The sequence below is a fragment of the Vigna unguiculata genome, chromosome 2 (genome assembly GCF_004118075.2).
Source record: "Vigna unguiculata cultivar IT97K-499-35 chromosome 2, ASM411807v1, whole genome shotgun sequence".
Lineage (NCBI taxonomy): Eukaryota > Viridiplantae > Streptophyta > Magnoliopsida > Fabales > Fabaceae > Vigna > Vigna unguiculata.
This window is the reverse complement of record NC_040280.1, coordinates 31,644,509-31,664,009: the sequence shown is the minus strand read 5'-3', so window position 1 is coordinate 31,664,009 and position 19,501 is coordinate 31,644,509. Positions and strand designations below refer to the sequence as shown.

Sequence of the window (19,501 nt, the reverse complement as noted above, 5' to 3'; positions counted from 1 at the left end):
TCACGCTTATTGCAACTTGAATGGATTGGGTTGATATTTAATGATTGACAATTGGAATATTAAGCATTTGTCGTAAAAGATAAACACAGAAATGATAAAAGGGAGGATACAGAGAGGATGATGCAGACGTCTAATTATTAATCCTAACAGCCGCAACAACGCGGAAAATTTGGTGCAATATCACTCAAAAGCTTTCATCAATCAGGTGTGTGTATTTAAGGAAAAATTGTGAGAAATGAGAAAAAATAAACACAAGAATGAAAAAAAAAAAAAGCATTTAACTTTTGGTACAGTTGTAAAAGTGAACATGAAAAGTTATGTTCCATTGTGGCCTTGAGGTAAAATGGCCTAATATATACATTGCTAATATCAACATTTTGTTTGAAAGTTGCTATTATCTAAGCTCAGAATTGATTACAGTAGCTTCTGGGAAAGAAAGGAAGAAAAGTTTTGGTTTGTTGGAAGATGAGAGCTCTGTGTACTTAAATGACAAAAAGGGACTGTGATGGGTCGAACATGCACATCAAACAAGTTGAGAATTTGGGAAACTGTGATATGACAACCATGTTTGTATTTTATACGATATAAATCTCTCTTTTAAGTTATTTCTCTTTTTTTTCTTCTAATTGTATCATACTTTTGCTGTATGTATTTCACTAAATATACAAACTCCGTAAATATATAATTATTAATATCAATCTATTTGTCTTTTTTTGTTTTCCTTTCTCTGTTTACACTGAAATGAACACAAGGTTATCGTAACATGTAGTGAGTGAGACATGATGAACACAAGATTTTGGGAATGATGGGTACATAAACCGCTATAAAAATGAGAATCAAATTCCCTCTGAAGAGAATTATAGCCGGTATGCACTAAAGAACACTGATATACACAACCAGTTAGAAGCCACGATAACTACAAATACTCAAAACAGCTACCGATGCATGATAACAGAACACAGCAGCAGCAACTGTATAGGACTGTGTCAAAGTGTATTTAACAAGCTGTGCCTATTATACTGTGAATCAAAAGTATGCAGATTCCTCAACATGGCCCTAAAAACTTTCCTGACATCAATCTTCTACACTTCCTCTTGACTAAGGTTGCTACTTTTTAAGATGTTATACTTGCAGAGAGGGCAAGTGGCATTAATATACAGCCATTTATCCACACAGACACAGTGAAAATGGTGACCACAAGGAAGTTCTCTTAACTCAACCCCATCGTCATAAGAGGAAAGGCAGATGCAACATTCCTGTATGAAAATTAAAAGAAATTTTTCAGAATGGTAGTGACTGATAAGGCATCCATTATTTCCAGCACTAAATTACTATATCAAAATTATCTAAGCAGGCACTGAAACCATTATGTCAATTTCCTTATGTTTATAAGGTTATGGTGAGAGAAGAAACCATCAATTTAGTTCTTTTGAAGTATTACTCTCTCTCCTATATAGTCCCTAAAGTCAAGCACGCATACCAACAACATATTTACAAATTGCAGTTTGTGATCAGAAGACAAATTTGTATTTCTACACATATAAAAACTGTGGTAGTAACACTAAAAACAGTATGCAACAAAGTGTCTCTTTGAAACATGGATTTCTGTTTGAAATATATAAAAACAATTAGTCTGATTGGTAAATTTCTCCATAAACACGTTTAGACGAAGAAAAAGAACAGATGAAATACATTTCTTTATAAATTAAAATTGACTTGTGTATAAATTAAAAATCTTCTTGTAGAGAAGTTAATATGAAAGTTTCTCTTAGCTTATAAAAACTTATTTCATTTTTTCCTACGTATTTTTCTCAACTACAAATGCTGATGACAATTTTCCCAAACAGGCCCAATATAGATTAAGAGACGAAAGAAATAAAACCGACTGAAATGGGTTACGCCCACACATAATATTTATGACATACCGCATCCTCCTCGGCAAGAGCATGTTCCATAGGTGACTCAGCGTGGCATTCAGTCATTATTCCTCCAACAGGACCCTGTATAGTTCCGGTAAGTTTCTCATTGCTTTGAATTCTCCTGAATTTAAATTTTGACAACTGCTCAATGTCTTCCTTTGATGCTCCTTCCTGTTTTTTCCACAGACAAGGACATTAGTAAGTAACAATAAATAGATAGATAGATAACAATGAAATCCCCCATTTAACATTCCTATGCTACAAAACATTCACCATGTCAATAATATTAGTGGTACATTCACAATCAACTTAATGTCACAGAAAATCAAGTTACATGGCACACATATCTGAGCTATATCTCTTTATGACACCTAAAACACATCCCTTATCAATCTTTTCTAATTTTACACCAGAAAAGCTCTTCAACACCCTCCTTGGATTCTCAAAGTACCATTAGATTTTGGTTGCTGAATCTATCATAAGAATAAAAAAAATCTAACTGAGAATATTTGGGTTTTCTCTCCAGATCCCATCTCTAGTTTCAGAAGAAATAATATTTACGATATTGCCTCGCCTACAAACCTGAAAAATCTGAAAAATAGAGATGTATAAACAGTATCTAAGGTGTGCAGAAAAATAGAGGACCTAGTAAGAGCACCTAAATAATAGGATTACGTGTCTATGAAATCCATTATGCCTTTGTATACTCTAGGAATGAGTCATGTTCACTGTGTTAGTCCACAATAGTACAGTAGTAGGGCAAGTCAAACTAGTTAACGTTGTGAAACATCTATCCAATTTAACACTTGTTTAATCTGTCCATTCATGTGTTCTACAAATGCAAAGACTCCAGCATTAAATTTATACAAATTATTATTATATATGTTGAAATGATTAAATTTGCAAAGTTACTTCAAAGATTACTGCTCAGCACCTTCCTACCCATTTTTATACAGAATACAGTGCTTCCATTTGGAGCTTCTGAGAAAGTAGTTTCAATAGCTTTACAGACTTCAAAACCGGACAGCTAAATGACCAATGAAACATGACTTACCTGGTCTGCAACTGCGTATAGAAGTGCAATGATACATGGAAGGCAACAGCAAACAGCGATACCAATGATACACGCCAGTGCAACACAGAAAACAACAAAGAAAACATCAAAACCCAGGAAAATTATGCATAGCCTGCAACACATGTAGATTCAGTCAAAAGTATTTAACTAAAATAAGAAAATATCAGCAGATTTTCCAAAAGATGAATAAATAATAGGTTTAAATAAATTTTAAGTCCTTCATAAATTTGAGTATTTTCAACTTTTTGGTTTATTGAATACTCAGTTTTTTATATTTTTCAATTGTTTGATCTCTAATTTTCTTGTGAACTGAATAATGTGACTATTATCTTGTCTATTCATCTTGCTTACTTGTTTCCACGTGTTAAGAAATGTGAAGCCTTCGTAATTAGTATAAAATGGTATTGTGGTTAATGTAAAGCGGCCACAAGTGATTTTTATTGTTTTTCTTGAAGAGATTTCAGATAAATGAAACAGTGAAAAACTACACTGTTACTGTTTTACTACTGTTTATATAAGAAGATAGTAAGCAGAATACAAAGAGTCAAGGCCCAGTCCTAACCCTAACCCTAAAGAAAGGATCCCATACATGATAAATAAAATATTACATCTCAACACTCCCCCTCAAGCTGGAGCATATAGATCATATGCTCCAAGCTTGGAACATATAAATTGAATTCTAGGCCCTCTTAAAGATTTAGTCAGAATGTCTGCAAGTTGTTCATTAGAGCCGACAAACTCTGTAACAAGATCCTTGGATAGTAATTTCTCTCTAACAAAATGACAATCAATTTCTATATGCTTTGTTCTCTCATGAAACACCGGATCGGAGGCAATGTGAAGGGCTGCTTGGTTGTCACAATATAACTTCATCTGCTCATTTTCACAAAATTTCAACTCTTGAAGGAGTTGTTTAATCCATACTAGTTCACATGTAGCTAGAGCCATAGATCGATATTCCGCCTCTGCACTAGATCGAGCAACAACACTTTGTTTCTTACTTTTCCAAGATACAAGGTTCCCTCCAAGGAATACACAATACCCTGTGGTAGATCTTCTATCAATTGGACAACCAGCCCAATCTGCATCACAATACGCTTCAACTTGAGTACTTCCCTTGTTCTCATACAACAATCCTTGTCCTGGGTTACCTTTTACATATCTGAGAATGCGAATCACAGCATTCCAATGATCAATGTGGGGATTTTGCATAAATTGACTAACAACTCCCACTGGATAAGAAAGATCAGGTCTTGTTATAGTAAGGTAGATGAGTTTTCCAACCAACCTTCTATATCTCTCTGGATCTGAGAAAGGTTCACCTTGATCTCTTGTTAATTTTTGATTTGAGTCCATAGGGCTATCAATGGGCTTGCAATTTGTCAGACCTGTTTCTTCCAAAATATCAATAGCATATTTTCTCTGTGCAATGATGACACCTTCTTTTGATTGCGCCACTTCAATACCAAGAAAATATTTAAGACGACCCAAATCTTTGGTCTAAAAGTGGCTAAACAAATGGTTCTTCAATTGAGCAATTCTAGTGATATCATTTCCTGTGATAACAATATCATCAACATAAACCATAAGATAAACACATTTGTCAGGAGAAGTATAACCATAAAATACTGAATGATCCGCTTCACAACGTTTCAATCCAAAATTCTGCACAACACGACTAAATTTACCAAACCAAGCTCGAGGAGATTGCTTCAAGCCATAGAGAGAACGATGCAACTTACAAACTAACCCAGACTCCCCCTGAGCAACAAACCCAGGAGGTTGCTCCATGTATATCTCCTCTTCCAGATCACCATGAAGAAAGGCATTTTTAATGTCCAACTGATACAGAGGCCATTGGCGAATGGCAGCCATAGCAAGGAAAAGACGAACAGAACTTATTTTAGCCACAGGAGAAAAAGTATCACAATAGTCAAGACCGTAAACCTGAGTATACCCCTTAGCGACGAGACGGGCTTTGAGTCGGTCTACAGCGCCAGTCGGACCAACCTTAATAGCATAGACCCATCTACAGCCCACAGACTTCTTACCAGGAGGAAGAGAGACAAGTTCCCAAGTCCCACTGTGTTCAAGTGCTTGCATTTCATCAATCATGGCTTGTCTCCATCCAGGATGACCAAGTGCCTCATCAACATTCTTAGGAACCTTAATGGTAGACAAGGAGGAAACAAAAGAGAAATATGGAGGAGACAAACGATGATAACTCAAAAAGTTATAAATAGGATGTGGATTACGAGTAGAGCGAGTACCTTTCCGAAGGGCAATAGGCCAAGTGTGATCGGAGTCAAGAGAAGATGAAGAGGATGAAGGATCCATGATTCGAGAATCTGGTGGAGAAGGATTTGAGTCACAGGGGTCTTCAGGCAAGGAAGGAGTCACTGGAGTGCGACGCTGATATGTGAGAAGAGGTGGTTGAACAATGTCATTGGCATTTTGAGGTTGAGTTTCAGGAAGAACCAAGGGATCACAGGATGGTAAAGGAAGGACTTGTTGAATAGATGAACTCTCCTCCATGGAGGACAAGAAAAAAGGTGTGTCCTCAAAGAATGTAACATCAGCAGACATATAATACCTTTTGGTTGAGGGAGAATAACATTTATACCCTTTCTGGAGGCGAGAATATCCCAAAAAGACACACTTAATAGCCTTTGCAGAAAGTTTATCAAGACCTGGAGAGACATTATGAACAAAACAAGTACATCCAAACACACGTGGAGAAACACGATACAAAGGATCATTTGGAAAAATTATCGAGTGAGGAATTTTATTTTCAATAGAAGAAGAAGGCATCCTATTGATTAGAAAACAAGCAGTGAGGACTGCATCTCCCCAATGATGAATAGGAACATTGGTATTCAACATGAGAGAGCGTGCAGTTTCGATAAGGTGTCTATTCTTTCTTTCGGCTATGCCATTTTGTTGTGGAGTATGAGGACATGTTGACTGATGTAAAATTCCTTGGGAAGATAAAAATGAGGAAAACGCAGCAGAAAAATATTCCTTAGCATTATCACTTCTGAGAATTTTAATTGTCTTCCCAAATTGGTTCTTAATTTCATTAAAGAAGGACACAAATATGGATAAAAGTTCCGATCTTTCTTTCATTAGATAAACCCAAGTACATCGAGAGAATTCATCAATGAACGTTACAAAATAGTTAAAACCAAAAGAAGTGACACGACTTGGTCCCCAAACATCAGAATGAACAGTAGAAAAAACAAAATTACATCGTGTCTCAGACTTTTTAGGGAAGGAAGATCTAACATGCTTTCCTAACTGACACGATTCACAATCTAAGGCTTGAATGTGTTTGAGACTCGGAACCATCATCTTCAACTTAGACAAATTTGGGTGACCTAAACGATCATGCAAAAGTTTTGGGGATGAAGTTGCAAAACAAGATACTGAGGAGCTTGGTTTTAGGAAATAAAGTCCCCGTGACTCATGTCCTTCTCCAATCAGACGACCCGTACCATGTTCCTGTATAGCAAAGGAATTAGCAGTAAAGGTTACAGAACAATTTAAGGAACGAGTCAATTGACTCAAAGAGATTAAATTATAAGGACAATGAGGAATGTACAAAACAGAGTTTAAATTTAGTGAAGGTGATAAAGAAACTTTGCCAATTCCTTGAGATGCCACTTTGGATCCACTTGCAACAGTAATAAAATGAGGACTTTTGGGAGAGGAAATGGAGGAAAATGAGGAAATGTTACCAGAGACATGATCTGAGGCACCTGAGTCAAGAATCCATGGACTAAGACCTTCCACAGATTGAGAGATGCATGCAGTTGACATTGAAGAGGATGGGTCAGGATTGTTGGATTTCTCAGATTTGTACCTCAAGAATTCTTGGTACTCTTCATCAGAAATTCTAGATTCTGAATGATCAGACTTGGACACATGAGCAGCTTTATCGGGAAAACCATGTAAGGAATAACACTTGTCTTGGGTATGGCCCATTCTATTACAATATGAGCATTGAGGACGCCCACTTCGACCACCACGTCCTCCACGGTTGCTCCGACCTCCTCCTCTTCCTCGTGGTGCTACCATTGCTGATGTTTCAAAAACATCAGTTGAACTTTCATCTTTGACCAATGTAGGTACACGAAGAAGTCTAGTAACTAAGTTGTCCATCGAAGGGATTTGATCACCGGCTAAAACTTGATCACGCACATGATCAAAAGTCGAGTGTAGGCTCCTCAGAATTAAGACCATGTAAAACTTATCAAGTTTTTTGTTGATATCTTCTAATGAATCAGCCACAAAAAAACTCTTCAATTCTTCTACTGCAGCCCTAGCCTTTCCGATATGAGAAACCATATCATGATTGATTTGTTTGAGTGAGGCTACTCTTTGAGTTGCATCAAAGAGGCGTTGAATGTCGTTAGCAAAAATATCTTGTGCCCTTTTCCAAAAAGAGAAGCATGTCTTGTAAGGTCTCAAAATGTCTAAGACCCCTTGCTCAACTGATTGCCATAAAACAGCACACAACTGAAAATCCAATTTCTGCCACTTAGGTTTCTCTTCCTCTGAAATATTAGAGACCTCTTTTTCAAGATGATCATGATAACCTTGACCAAGAAACCACAACTCCACCGAAGCTGACCAAGAGGAGTAATTTTTCCAGTTCAGTTTCGCAGAGGTAATAATAGGAGTAGCTGATAGAGAGGGAGACATTCCACCCGTAGAAGCCATTAAAAAAAAACTTAACTTTTGAGAAGAAACCCTAGGTTCAAGATATGGTCACCGAAACAGAGAACCAAGAGCAGATATAAGACCAGGAGGCTCCGGCGAGACGAACGACGGTGGCGCGTGGTGTACACGCGCTTGAAGGTCGCCGGAGAGAAGCGGAGCGTGGCGGCGCGTGCGGAGGTTTCTGGGGACGTGACTTGCGGGGATGGGTTGCGCTCCTCGAGGCGCACCTAACCCTGACTTCGCCGGAGTAAACACGCCGGCGGCGACGGCGACGACGGCGGACGGCGCGGCGGACGGCGGCGGACAGTGGCGGAAGACGGCGGACGATGATAGTCACTGTGACAAACAGTGAAGATGAACCAGACTCATGTTCTGGCTCTTGATACCATCTTGAAGAGATTTCAGATAAATGAAACAGTGAAGAACTACACTGTTACTGTTTTACTACTGTTTATATAAGAAGATAGTAAGCAGAATACAAAGAGTCAAGGCCCAGTCCTAACCCTAACCCTAAAGAAAGGATCCCATACATGATAAATAAAATATTACATCTCAACAGTTTTCATTAAAAACATGTTGATAATGAGAATGTGATGTTCTTCAATTGCTTCCACATCATCATCTACAAATACCAAGGGAGCGTCACCGTCATTACCATTAGGTGACAATGAGAGTCCCTTGTTACCCAACATGTTTTCAATGGAACCAATTAAAATCATTGCTATTTTACATTAATCACAATATCATTTTATATTAATCATAAAATCTCACATCTCTTAATACATGAAGAAATATAAGCAAGATGAGTAGACAATATAACAGCCATGTCATCCAATTACCGGAAAAATCGGACAACAGAGAGAGACTCAATTGAAAAATATAAAAAAAAAAATGAGTATTAATAGACAAAAAAAATAATAAGGACTTAATTAAAAATACCCAAAATTTATGAAAGACTTGAAACTTAATTAAACCTAAATAACAATAAATATATGATCAATAAGAATGACAGAGACTCAAAGGACAAACCAGTAAAGCTGGGGAGAATCTTGGGCTAATTCTTGACCACCGGCTGATACCCAGTAGAATCCAATAATCCACCAAACAAATGAAAACATTGTATTGGCTGATTCCAAATGCTTTGCAACACTGATGACCAACAAGCAGCAAATTAATGCACAAAATTAGAATTTCATTGTTCAGAATTTATGAGGAAAAAAAAAGTTACATTGATAAATAATAGTAAAATTAAAATATCTTGTTTGTAACTAAAATATGTTTTGTTGAACTAAGAAATCCTCGTCATTTTCGGACTAACTGTCGATTATAAATTACACGGAATATCCAATTTTTGAAGGAACGATTAATACATTCAGTGGAAGGTTGAGTTGGCAAAGATTGGGTGAGAGGCCGAGCAGAGACTGCTATGAAAATAAAAGAAAAATGCAAGAGAAAGACTGTGTTGTCAATGTACACTGTTGTTTTAGTACACAACAATAATGTTTGGTACAGAATGACATCAGAGATAATAAACAATGAAATAACGCTCTATTTGTTCCCTTTCTACATCCTTTTAGACCACACCCCTTGGAATTTCATTGTAATTTGGATATTGCGAGGTGCTTAAGTCCCACGTCAAGTACTATGAGATATTCAGTAGAATATTTAAGTGCCTGGGTACTTCTCGAAATTGTAATTTTTAGACTCCGCGTTAAAATTTTGTAATAGTTAACTGTGTTCTGCGTATTTGAAATTGTTACTTAAAACTTAGGCCTAACTCAACCTACAAAATTGGCAGTCCCAAAGGAGACTACAACTATGGGAGACTGGGGTGTACTGCAACTAAGACAACTTTCCAAAGCGCCACACCCATCATGACTACTAACCTGGAGTGCGGTAATGCAAGTGGCCCAACAATGAATCTAACGTTCTCTGTTGTTCTAATACCATTTTACAATTTGAACTCATGGTATGTTTGAACGGTTTTCTCCATAAAAAGGAGCTTATTCGTAAGCTAATGCGTAGATCTCTCATAATTCTTCTAAATTTTAATTTTAAATTGTGCATAAGTTAACTTTAACTTATGGAGAAGTCAATTTTGTTTTTTTCTTCATATTTTTTTCCTATAATAAGTTCTTATACTGAAGCTCGCCTAAACATGCCAAAACCTAAGTCTTATCAGCTTTGTTGAATTGAAGTCATATTTTTAGTTGATGTAAGACTGAACACCATCCTTTAGACCGTAACTAAGACAACCCAAGAAACCACAACCAAGGTAGGTTAGGGGTGGATACCGTTAGGGTCGCTTTCTAACACAATTCTAAATATAATGTATGTGTTAAACAAAAGGGTGATCCAGTTCACAAGTATTAGAAATGAATTAGACAAAATTCAATCTCAAAAGCTTGATCAAGAAAGGAGGATTGTCCAGTTCTTGTAAAGACTACTGTTTTTAGGATTTGAGTGCATAACATCCAAGTCAAAAGGTAACAGCAGTTTCGCCTCACACAAGCTAAAGACAATAATTAAAATTAAATGGACTATTTTCTAATATCTAGGGCGACTTCCAATTCCAATAGCTGAATGAGCTTAAGAGAACGAAGGCTGAAATCTGAAATACACTCAGTTATATCCCATGCGGTTTAACATCGATCCTTTTTGGTACATAATCATACACACTTAGACATGTGCTTCGAGAAATTAAATAAAAGAACCCCTTTAACAGAAAATTAGATTACATGGCTCAGTATTCGTGAGAGACTCAGGAGTTCTTCAAATTCATCCAAGCTTTCGACGATAAGTGTTCCTAAAGAGAATGCTACGATACCTACATTAACACTTAATCACAAATTCGACTAACATGGCAACACTCACTCACACCTTATATTTCGTTTATGTAACACGGAATTCCAAAAGTTCACATCACAGTCTTAATAACCCTTCATCCATCAACACAAGTATCTGTATCAGCGAATTTTTTACCAAATAAAAACCCAAAATAAACCATCTAAAAAAGGGTGAAGAAACTCACCTGGTACCCTCCTCATCGAGTTGCCCCAACGACACATACTGCGCAGAGCCAGAAGCAGAACCCTCCCTCGAAGATGAACTCAAATTTCCACTGCTGCTCCCAACTCTGTCCTGCGCTGAAACCGACGAGGTGGCGCGTTGGTTCCTCCTCCTTCTCCTATACTCTACGCAAACGCAAACCATGTGAAGAACGCATTGCATAGCGTACCCCAAAATCCACAACCTCAGAGGCATCCCCGGCGCTTCGCTCGCGCTCAAAACCAACACGGTCCCCGCCACAACCACGAACGCGAAGTTCCAAACGACGTCCAGAACAACCACCGGCTTCGAATACGCCCAATCGCTCTGCCTCTCCTCCAATTGCTCCGCCGCCGCCTCCCGGACCAGCATCGACGGCTCTCGCATCATTCTGCGCCCGCTCGCCTGCCGGAGGAACCTCGCCGCCTGCCGTAGCCTCTGCCGCCGAGCAAATCGACGCCCGGTGGTAAGCTCCTCTGAGGAGGAGCCGCCAGAATTGGCCAGAAGCGGCGTCGAATCGACGATGTCCTCAGAAGAAGGGCTCGGAGACCTTGTTGTCGGCATGTTTGAGCTTCTTGAGATTGAGACACAGATTCGGAAAGCGACTCGCCGAGTCCACTAACGACTCGGTTCAGAACATGAAAAAATTGTTGTTTGCACCGAATTTAAATGGGTGGAGGTGGCACTTTGTAGAGGCGATTGAAGGAATGAATGATTGTGGTTTTGATTTGAACGGAACGGAAGAGATACCTTACCTATCTGTAAATGGGACTTTGAAATTTGCAAAATAAAATCCGTAATGATGATTAGTGATGACGACAACGACAATGTTTTTTTTTTTTTTTCTTTTTAAGTGGGAATGAGATTAAGGGGATGTTTGTCCTGTTTTGTGTTCGGATTAACCTAAGACCATTTCATGTGTATAAATAAAAATTAAGTCAAGTTTTTAATAATTGCTCATTCATGTTTTATCTGAGCTTTCCAAGCTTTTTCTTAAATGCTACGGTTAGGTGCAATATTCTGATTTCATTTAATACTTAATCTAATTAGCTCACGTACCAAATTACTTTATGAGAAGAAAAAGATTATATAAATATAAATAAATTTGTAGTATTTTCATTTTATTTAATGATGGCTTTCAAAAGTGCCTTGAATCAACTAAGATTTTGTTTTCAATTACTCTTGTTCACTTTTTATAGTATCAATTAATGACCCTTAAAAATGTTTGTCGATATAATTAATACAAGTAAATGATATTAATTATATTGTTAAGTAAAGTAAGTATTAATTATTTTTCTTCATATTTGTATCCAGGAATGTAAACATAATTTATGACCTAGTCAGAATAATATAGGTAAATTATCTAAAAACTTCATGAGGGCTAAGTTATTTTGTTGATATTTTTTTTATGACAAGGATTAACATGTGTGTTGTTCTGTAAAATTTAATTTTTTTATAATCTAAACTTTTATATATCTCAGTTCTTAAATTTTAATGATAAATTAATATAATTATTTTTCATTTAATGATATTATTTATTTTTTATATGTTAAATAACATTTTATATTGAATTTGAGTTAGAATCAAATGATTAAATATTTCAATTGTTAACCTCAAATGTAATTTAATTTGTAAGAGAAAAAATTAATACAATTAAGTTAAAACATAGATCGAGGGATAACAATTTCTAAATTCATATTATTTAAGAAATAAAAATATATCTAACTTTTATGACGACAATAAATAGTAACATATTTTTTTAATAAATTAATTATTTAAATATTGAGTGGAATTAAGATAAAGATACATTATATGAACAGAGCTTGTGGACTGAATTGAATGGCAAGAGTCTCATCATTTAATTTAAAAAATTCAGTCCATTTTTAAAATTTGGATTTTTGGTTTAGAAAACGTATTTTAACTCATCATTCAGCAATTTGGTTTAAAATGTAAATTCAACTTATTTTTGGTCTCAGAGATAAATTGGTTTATTTATCTCTGAGAAGAATTTAATATTATAATACATGATTATATTCTTTACCCAAAAGCATCCATACAATTCCTGAATTTAAAAAATAAGAGAATAGTTCTATTCACAAATAATTTGTAATCCCTCAACTTATTTTTTGTTGTAAAAGCAATTTTTTATATTTTAAAATTATAAATTTTTATATATTAGAGATGAGACACACATTCCTATGTTTGGTTACTGTACACGTCATTCTTTCTATTTGATCCTTACTCATTTAATATTCAAATTGCTTTCGTAACTAACCCCTTATATTTTTCAACACCTAATTGTATAGAATAAAGAAAAATCACCCTACAAAATACACCTAATAAGAGAAAAAAAAAACTAATCACCAATATATAGAGAAAAGTAAATATCTATAATAATATATGATGAAATTTCTCATTTTTTATAGACACGCTATCTCTTTATTTCCGTATTTATTATATCTTTAAATAAAATTATTATAACTCTTGTAACAAAAATATCTTATATTTCAAGATTCCAATAATACCAGATAAAGGGGATCATTAAAAGAATGATTTTAAAGTAAGATGATATTAGGTATTATATTAACTCTAAATTTTAATTACGTTAATATTTTAAAATTTGTTAATCATTTATCATCACATTAAAATTTATTAAAAAATAAATATAAAAAATACAGAAATGTAGAACTAAACACTTCACAAAATTATTATTATCAACACAAAAACTCGCAATAAAGGATAATCACTTATGTTTAAAGGAAACAACAAACTGAAAACAAAAAAGAACGAAGATACAGATACGTTGAATAATAGCAAAATAAAAATAAATAAGAAAAACTATGATATCCAACAACAAAAGTAGTTAGAACATACTACTTTTGGAGAATCTATTTTATATATATATATATATATATATATATATATATATATATATATATATAATATTTAAAATGTGTATTATTTAAAATTACAATAAACATTCAATTTAACTCAACTAAATAAAATAGTATGATAGAAAGTACAAACACATATTTATATTATATTGTAAGTATAATAAGATCGTTTCTAAATTTAAAAGATCTCTTGTATTAACCACTGTAAAGAAAGATAATTAATCACATGTCTTTATAGTTTTTTATGATGATAAAGAAAATAGCAATCACAATTTTAAAAAAATACTTATAATCAATATTGAAATAATTAAACTAAAATTATATAATATTTGAATAATTTATCAGATTAAAAAACTATTAAAATATATTTTATTACAACTTTTTATAGTTTTATAGGAGAATTGTTATTTTTTAAAGATTCCAAAAGAGGATGTGAGCAAACCATCATTTTTGTGTTTAGAGAAAATTTCTTTTTGGTTGGTTACATTTTTAGTGATTTGCATGTCTAAGAAAATGTACTTGCATATTGTTTTATAAGTGGAGATGATGAATCTTTGGTAATTGAGTCATGATAATACTTTTATTTTGATTATTAGGGTTTTATGGGCACAAGTTTTGAGTTTGATGTGCTAAACCGTGTGTTACTATATAACTTTGGAGAAGAAATTAAAAGAAATATGTGATTTGGAAGTTGAAAGTAGAAGGAATTTTATTATGCTGTGTAAAGGGTTACAAGAGAAGGACCCTTCATGGGTACTTGTTTGGATTTTGCATGAAAACATCATTTCTCACACACCCTACAATTATTGGACTTCATCTTTCCTTAATCATCTCAACTATCATTGTTCTACAACCTAATTCATTTACAACACTCAAATCTCATTTTTCTTTCTTCTAATCTCTCATCATTTTCGTTGAATAAAAGTGATATGTTAGAAAACTCACCACTACCATTTATCTTTAAATATAGGTTAAATCATTTTATTATCTCATTTTTTTAGAATGATTTCAAATTTAAAAATAATTTTAAATAAAATTCAATGTAAATAAATATAAATAAATTTAATCTTGTTAAAAATATTAATTTTAATAAAAATATTTGTATAAAATTTATACAAAATTTAAATTTGGTTTCAATTTGAAAAAAATAAAATTATTAAATTAAAAGAATGAGATTGAATTAAGACAAAATAGAAATAAGGATATGTGATAACTTTTTAATGTTCATAACAAAAAAGACTTGATTTCATCCGATTTTTCAAAATCAAAACTAAATTGAGATTCATAAAAAAAGAAGAAGACCAATTTAATATTATTTTACAGGAATGAGAACGAATAATATGATTTAACCTTAAATACAATATCTCAAATAATTAAATAAGTTAAACAACTTAACTAATAACTCGTTTAGTTAATTCACAGTAGCTCAAACAATTAAGAAAATTCCAAGGAAATGGGACTGTGTAATTTTGTTAGAAAATAGAATTCGTGTCGTGAGAAATAAATGAAATAGAAGTAAATGAAGTAGAAGCTAACAAATTTGCAAATTTGTAAAAGCATTGAAGTTCAAATATTTTGTTACTTTTTATATAAAATTTAAAAAAAAAAATGCTCCTCTGTGCGTATCAAAACTTCAATTTTTTTCTCGACGCAAACCATACATTCAACAACAAACGAATCATAGAGACATACAACTAATGGTTTAAATAAGTTTTAATTTTTTTTAATTCTAAAATCTAAGTACTCGATGTTTTTAAATTCAGTTTTTCCAGAACCTAAAACAAGACCCACTCAACTATTTCTCACCTATTCATACTTCTATTTACATATCTTCTTATTCCATATAAAGTTAGACGACTTATTTCCTCCCTACTTCTCGTGCATTTGCATTGTGAAAGAACCAAACATTCAACTTCTAATTTATTTTCTTTTATATGCCAGATAAAATTATGCTACCTATATCAACTTTTTCAAATCCCCCTCTTCATTGAAGACGGAAAAGAGGAGTCCTCCGTGCAATGAAATTATTAGATGCAACAAATGATGATAGTAAATGTGAGGTTGTAGTGCAGTAGGTACATTATCCACAAAAAAACACAAGAACCGTTAGGTTAGGCTTTACAGAGAGAATTTTACTGGAGAGATATAACACTAATGAAATTTGAGTCTAAAAGGCATTAACATCATTTTTAACTCAAAATCTTAATGTAATAGGTTTATGGGTTTTTATCTTTATATAATACTCTATTTCTTATTTATAGCCAATGTGAAACTTAGACTCACACTTGATTCCTAACCGATAAAAACATTGAAAATCCATTCCAACAGAACATATATTTACGTTAGTCATTATTTATAATACGGCACAGGTTACCCAAGCTTGTCCAAACGACCAGAACCAGGGTAAGCCTTATGAGTGAAGTTTGCGTGTGATCTTTGCGTGGCCAACTTTGAGTCACCAGATTGAAATCCATGATGATGAAGCGAGTAGCTGTTAGAAGATGAAGTTGACCTCTGGTATTGGGTGGGTCTCTGCTTTGGAACACTCACAGATCTCACCTTTGCCATTGAGGATTCAGTGTATGCCATGTAACTCGGATAATCAGGTTCAGAATAACCACTTCCATGGCTCTTTGACCCATCACTCTTGGTAGGAGTAAAAGGGCTTCGTTTGGAGACACCATTTTTAGACGAGGAGGATAAAGTACGAGGACTGTTCTCACCACCACACCATGAGTTTTCCTCAACCTCGTTCCATTTTAGAGGGCTGTAACACTGACCTTCACCGACCAAACCATGGCTTCTACCCTTTGATGTCATGTGTGCTTTTCCAGAATCGTTTTCTAGAATCCTCACACATCTTTCTTCGTCCAGGCTAAAACCTCTTGACCACCATCTTCGTTCATGCCATGATTTCTCTTCATTAACATTCATCTGCATGCGGGACTTTGAACTGTTTCTCTACGATCATAAGTGTGTTTCCTCATTAACAAATAGATTTTAAGTTTAACTCAATTTTATAAAACCTATTTATAAATTAAAATTTACGTCGATTTATTGTAGACTAGTTTATCAACGTTAGACGTGAGATTTTTAACACAACAAATAATTTAGTCATGAATAGAAGGTGTAAATACCTTGAGTAATGATGGTGAGTGATCATATTTCATGCTCTCGGATCTGATGGGGCTTTCAGATTTGTCTGGTGATCCCTGTGAATGGAAGACATTCTAAGGTAACGTATTTGCATTGGGACAACATCATTAATTTAATTGAAAAATTTAGAATGTCATGTGGTTGATTATCCAATGAAAATGTTCGTAACAAATTTAAAGGCATTAAAACTAGAACAGAGAAAAAAGAGGATTGAAAATGGTTACATGGAGGTACGCAGTGGATGGGTTTGCATTCCGATAAGGTGAGTGCAAAATTTGGGCCCGCCCAGCACGGAATTGGGCCTGGGCCTGAATACGTAAGAGTGTTTGGACCCTTCGAAGCCATTCTGATGTTCGCTTTCTCTCAATCTCACCTCTCACTAACGCCTGTAGCTTCACCAATCCTTTTAACGCTCTAAGGGCTTTCCTTGCCTACAAAATTCAACGTCATTAAAACTATCATCATATTTTCATTAAACAACGTAACATTTATCATTATCTTTTTCCACAATTAAAAAATTCAAATCATGTTAATTTGTTTTAGAAAGAAGGGAAAAAATAAGACGAATAATTTATGAATTTCTGAATGAGAAGTAGCATTGACACTGTGTGAGCTGTAATGAAGTGAAAAGTATTAGTGAGCATTATTGAAGTATGTCTGGAGAGTAGTGTTATGGTGATGAATGGTATTAATACTGTTTTCATGAAATGGGACTTTAATGAGCTGAAAAAGTCGTCAGAGTCCACCCAAAAACAAATCAAAAACAAACCTATCTTATATTACAGGGTGGCGCTGCTCCTTTAGATTTGCATCAGTCCCCACAAACCCCGCAAAAAAAGCCAAAAGAATACCAAAATTCTTTTCCTTTCCTATAAAATCTTTTTCGAAAACTTATTGTAGTTTTATAAGATTGTTTTGATCCATTAACTGTTTTTTTTTTCTTCCTTCTGAAAATTACTTGATATGTTCTCACGGTGATATTTAAAGCAAAGAGGTGAGTGAATGAGAAGTAACACCAATCAATTTTATTATACACTTTACGTTGCTCTGCGTGTGTGAAGAGAGTGAAAAGCAAGATCACATTTAATGGTGAAAAGGGCAACACGAAGGTAAGAGAAACAGGCTTCAAGGGAAAAAGAGGGAGACGCTGACGCTGACGCACTTCGAAACAAACGCGTTAGTAGCTGTCACCGAACAGATTAATCAGTTTTAATTAATGTTCATTCAGAGAAAGAAATTACGTTTTGCAGCAAACAAGTTCTAAGCAGAAGCTCCTTCACAATAAGCCAAATCTGCAAACATAGGACGACACGATCTTCTTCCACGATCTTTCATATTTTTTTCCTTATTAAACTCAAACCTTCTTTCACCAACACCGCTTAAACATAAGGACAAACAAAAAGGAAACTTATTTAACTTGTTTGAAAATTGATAAAACACTTTACTTTACGTTGAAGACTCTCTTGGAGCAAACAAGTTAACCATAATAAACAAACACTGATTATGTTAAAACACCCTCATGCAAGATGGTACTCGCACTCGAATGTACATAAAAATTTTCGTTAATGGTCTACAGAAAATAATATAATGAATGATCATACGAACCAAAGAGCCTCGAAACGCGGCTTGAATCTTAACGGCTGCGGATTCTTCTCGGGTAAATCCTCCGACGACGGTGACGGCGGTGAGTGCTGGAAGGTTGGGATCAGCGCTTTCCGCGTGTACCGAGGAGTGGACGGGTGGTGCGTGGTGGTCGACGGCGGAATGGTCCTTTTCTCTGTAGGATTTGACGAAGCTCCACCGTCGTTTCTCCTTGGGAGCGGCGGCGGACGGCGAGTCTGGTCTTTTGAGAGCAAGAAGGGAGCGAAACCATTTGGATGCCTTACCCATGAAGTGGGTCTAATAGAGGAAAAGATTAACCTAATGGTTTGGGTTTTGAAGATGCGTTAGAAGTGAGTTTGTGAAAAAGAAAGAGAGAGTGAAGGTGGCTTTTTCTGTAAGCTGAAGAAATCAGACAGTAACATAGTAAGAACTCGTTCGGAGCGAACTAACATAATGCGTGTGCAATAAATAAATCCTTTTCTTTTTCTCTATTTTCTTTCACTCACCTTTTTATATAATGATTTCCGTAGACAACAAGTCTATTACACACACGTGTATTCAGGCAAAGAAAAAACATAAAATTAATGACTAGGAAATATGGCAAGGAAAAGCAATAAAAAATGTGAGTATATATCCTTGAAGTTTATAACAACAAAAAAAAAGAAAATTTATTTAACCATTCACTTTAATGGTGTAATAATGTCGTTAACCTAGGTAAAGGAAAACCCTGAAATAAAGATGATTTAGTTCAATTTTATTTTATTTATGAAAGTTCAATATAAAAATATTATATATATTAGCATTACATAATAATGGAGTATTACTTATAATAGTTAGAAGTTGAATTTTAAGTTTAACTCAATTTTATAAAATCAAAATTTAATATATGTAGTTTGCACTTTACTTATATATTATAAATAATTGTGTTATTTTTAGTCAATGTGGGATTTTCAACACATTTCCTCACACTGACTTATATTCATCTCGTGTGTGTGACTAGAAATGAATGAGTGGTCTGTTAGCGGCCCGATAAAGGATGAAATAGAATGTCTAAGAAAATTTTTTAAGATAGGCTCTAACCTGAC

The 19,501-nt window shown here is 34.5% G+C and overlaps 2 protein-coding genes across 2 annotated transcripts; both read right to left on the bottom strand.

Moving 5' to 3' along the window:
• Positions 1-769: 769 nt before the first annotated feature.
• On the bottom strand, positions 770-11,565 carry LOC114173878 (E3 ubiquitin-protein ligase At1g12760-like). Its single transcript, XM_028058537.1, has 5 exons — positions 10,748-11,565; positions 8,746-8,865; positions 2,974-3,106; positions 1,926-2,090; positions 770-1,256 (listed from the first exon to the last, which is right to left on the bottom strand). The coding sequence occupies exons 1-5, from the start codon at positions 11,326-11,328 to the stop codon at positions 1,083-1,085; spliced, it is 1,173 nt and encodes a 390-aa protein (XP_027914338.1). The 5' UTR covers positions 11,329-11,565; the 3' UTR covers positions 770-1,082.
• Positions 11,566-15,957: 4,392 nt separating this feature from the next.
• LOC114173204 (protein IQ-DOMAIN 14-like) lies at positions 15,958-18,885 on the bottom strand. The gene is made up of 4 exons (XM_028057461.1): positions 18,420-18,885; positions 17,039-17,245; positions 16,796-16,870; positions 15,958-16,619 (listed from the first exon to the last, which is right to left on the bottom strand). Exons 1-4 carry the CDS (start codon positions 18,702-18,704, stop codon positions 16,029-16,031), a joined length of 1,158 nt encoding a protein of 385 aa, XP_027913262.1. The 5' UTR covers positions 18,705-18,885; the 3' UTR covers positions 15,958-16,028.
• Between the last annotated feature and the right edge of the window lie 616 nt (positions 18,886-19,501).

Bases quoted from the DNA above. Each gene is read 5' to 3' on its own strand.
- LOC114173878 (XM_028058537.1), bottom strand. From the start codon at position 11,328: ATGCCGACAACAAGGTCTCCGAGCCCTTCTTCTGAGGACATCGTCGAT. The intron at 3,107-8,745 runs GTTTGTCCTTTG...CATGTGTTGCAG, and splicing joins GATTCTCCCCAGCTTTACTG to GCTATGCATAATTTTCCTGG. The intron at 1,257-1,925 runs GTATGTCATAAA...ATTTTCATACAG, and splicing joins CTCTTGCCGAGGAGGATGCG to GAATGTTGCATCTGCCTTTC.
- LOC114173204 (XM_028057461.1), bottom strand. From the start codon at position 18,704: ATGGGTAAGGCATCCAAATGGTTTCGCTCCCTTCTTGCTCTCAAAAGA. The intron at 17,246-18,419 runs GTTCGTATGATC...TGAATTTTGTAG, and splicing joins CCGCGTTTCGAGGCTCTTTG to GCAAGGAAAGCCCTTAGAGC. The intron at 16,620-16,795 runs GTATTTACACCT...TTATGATCGTAG, and splicing joins ACTCACCATCATTACTCAAG to AGAAACAGTTCAAAGTCCCG.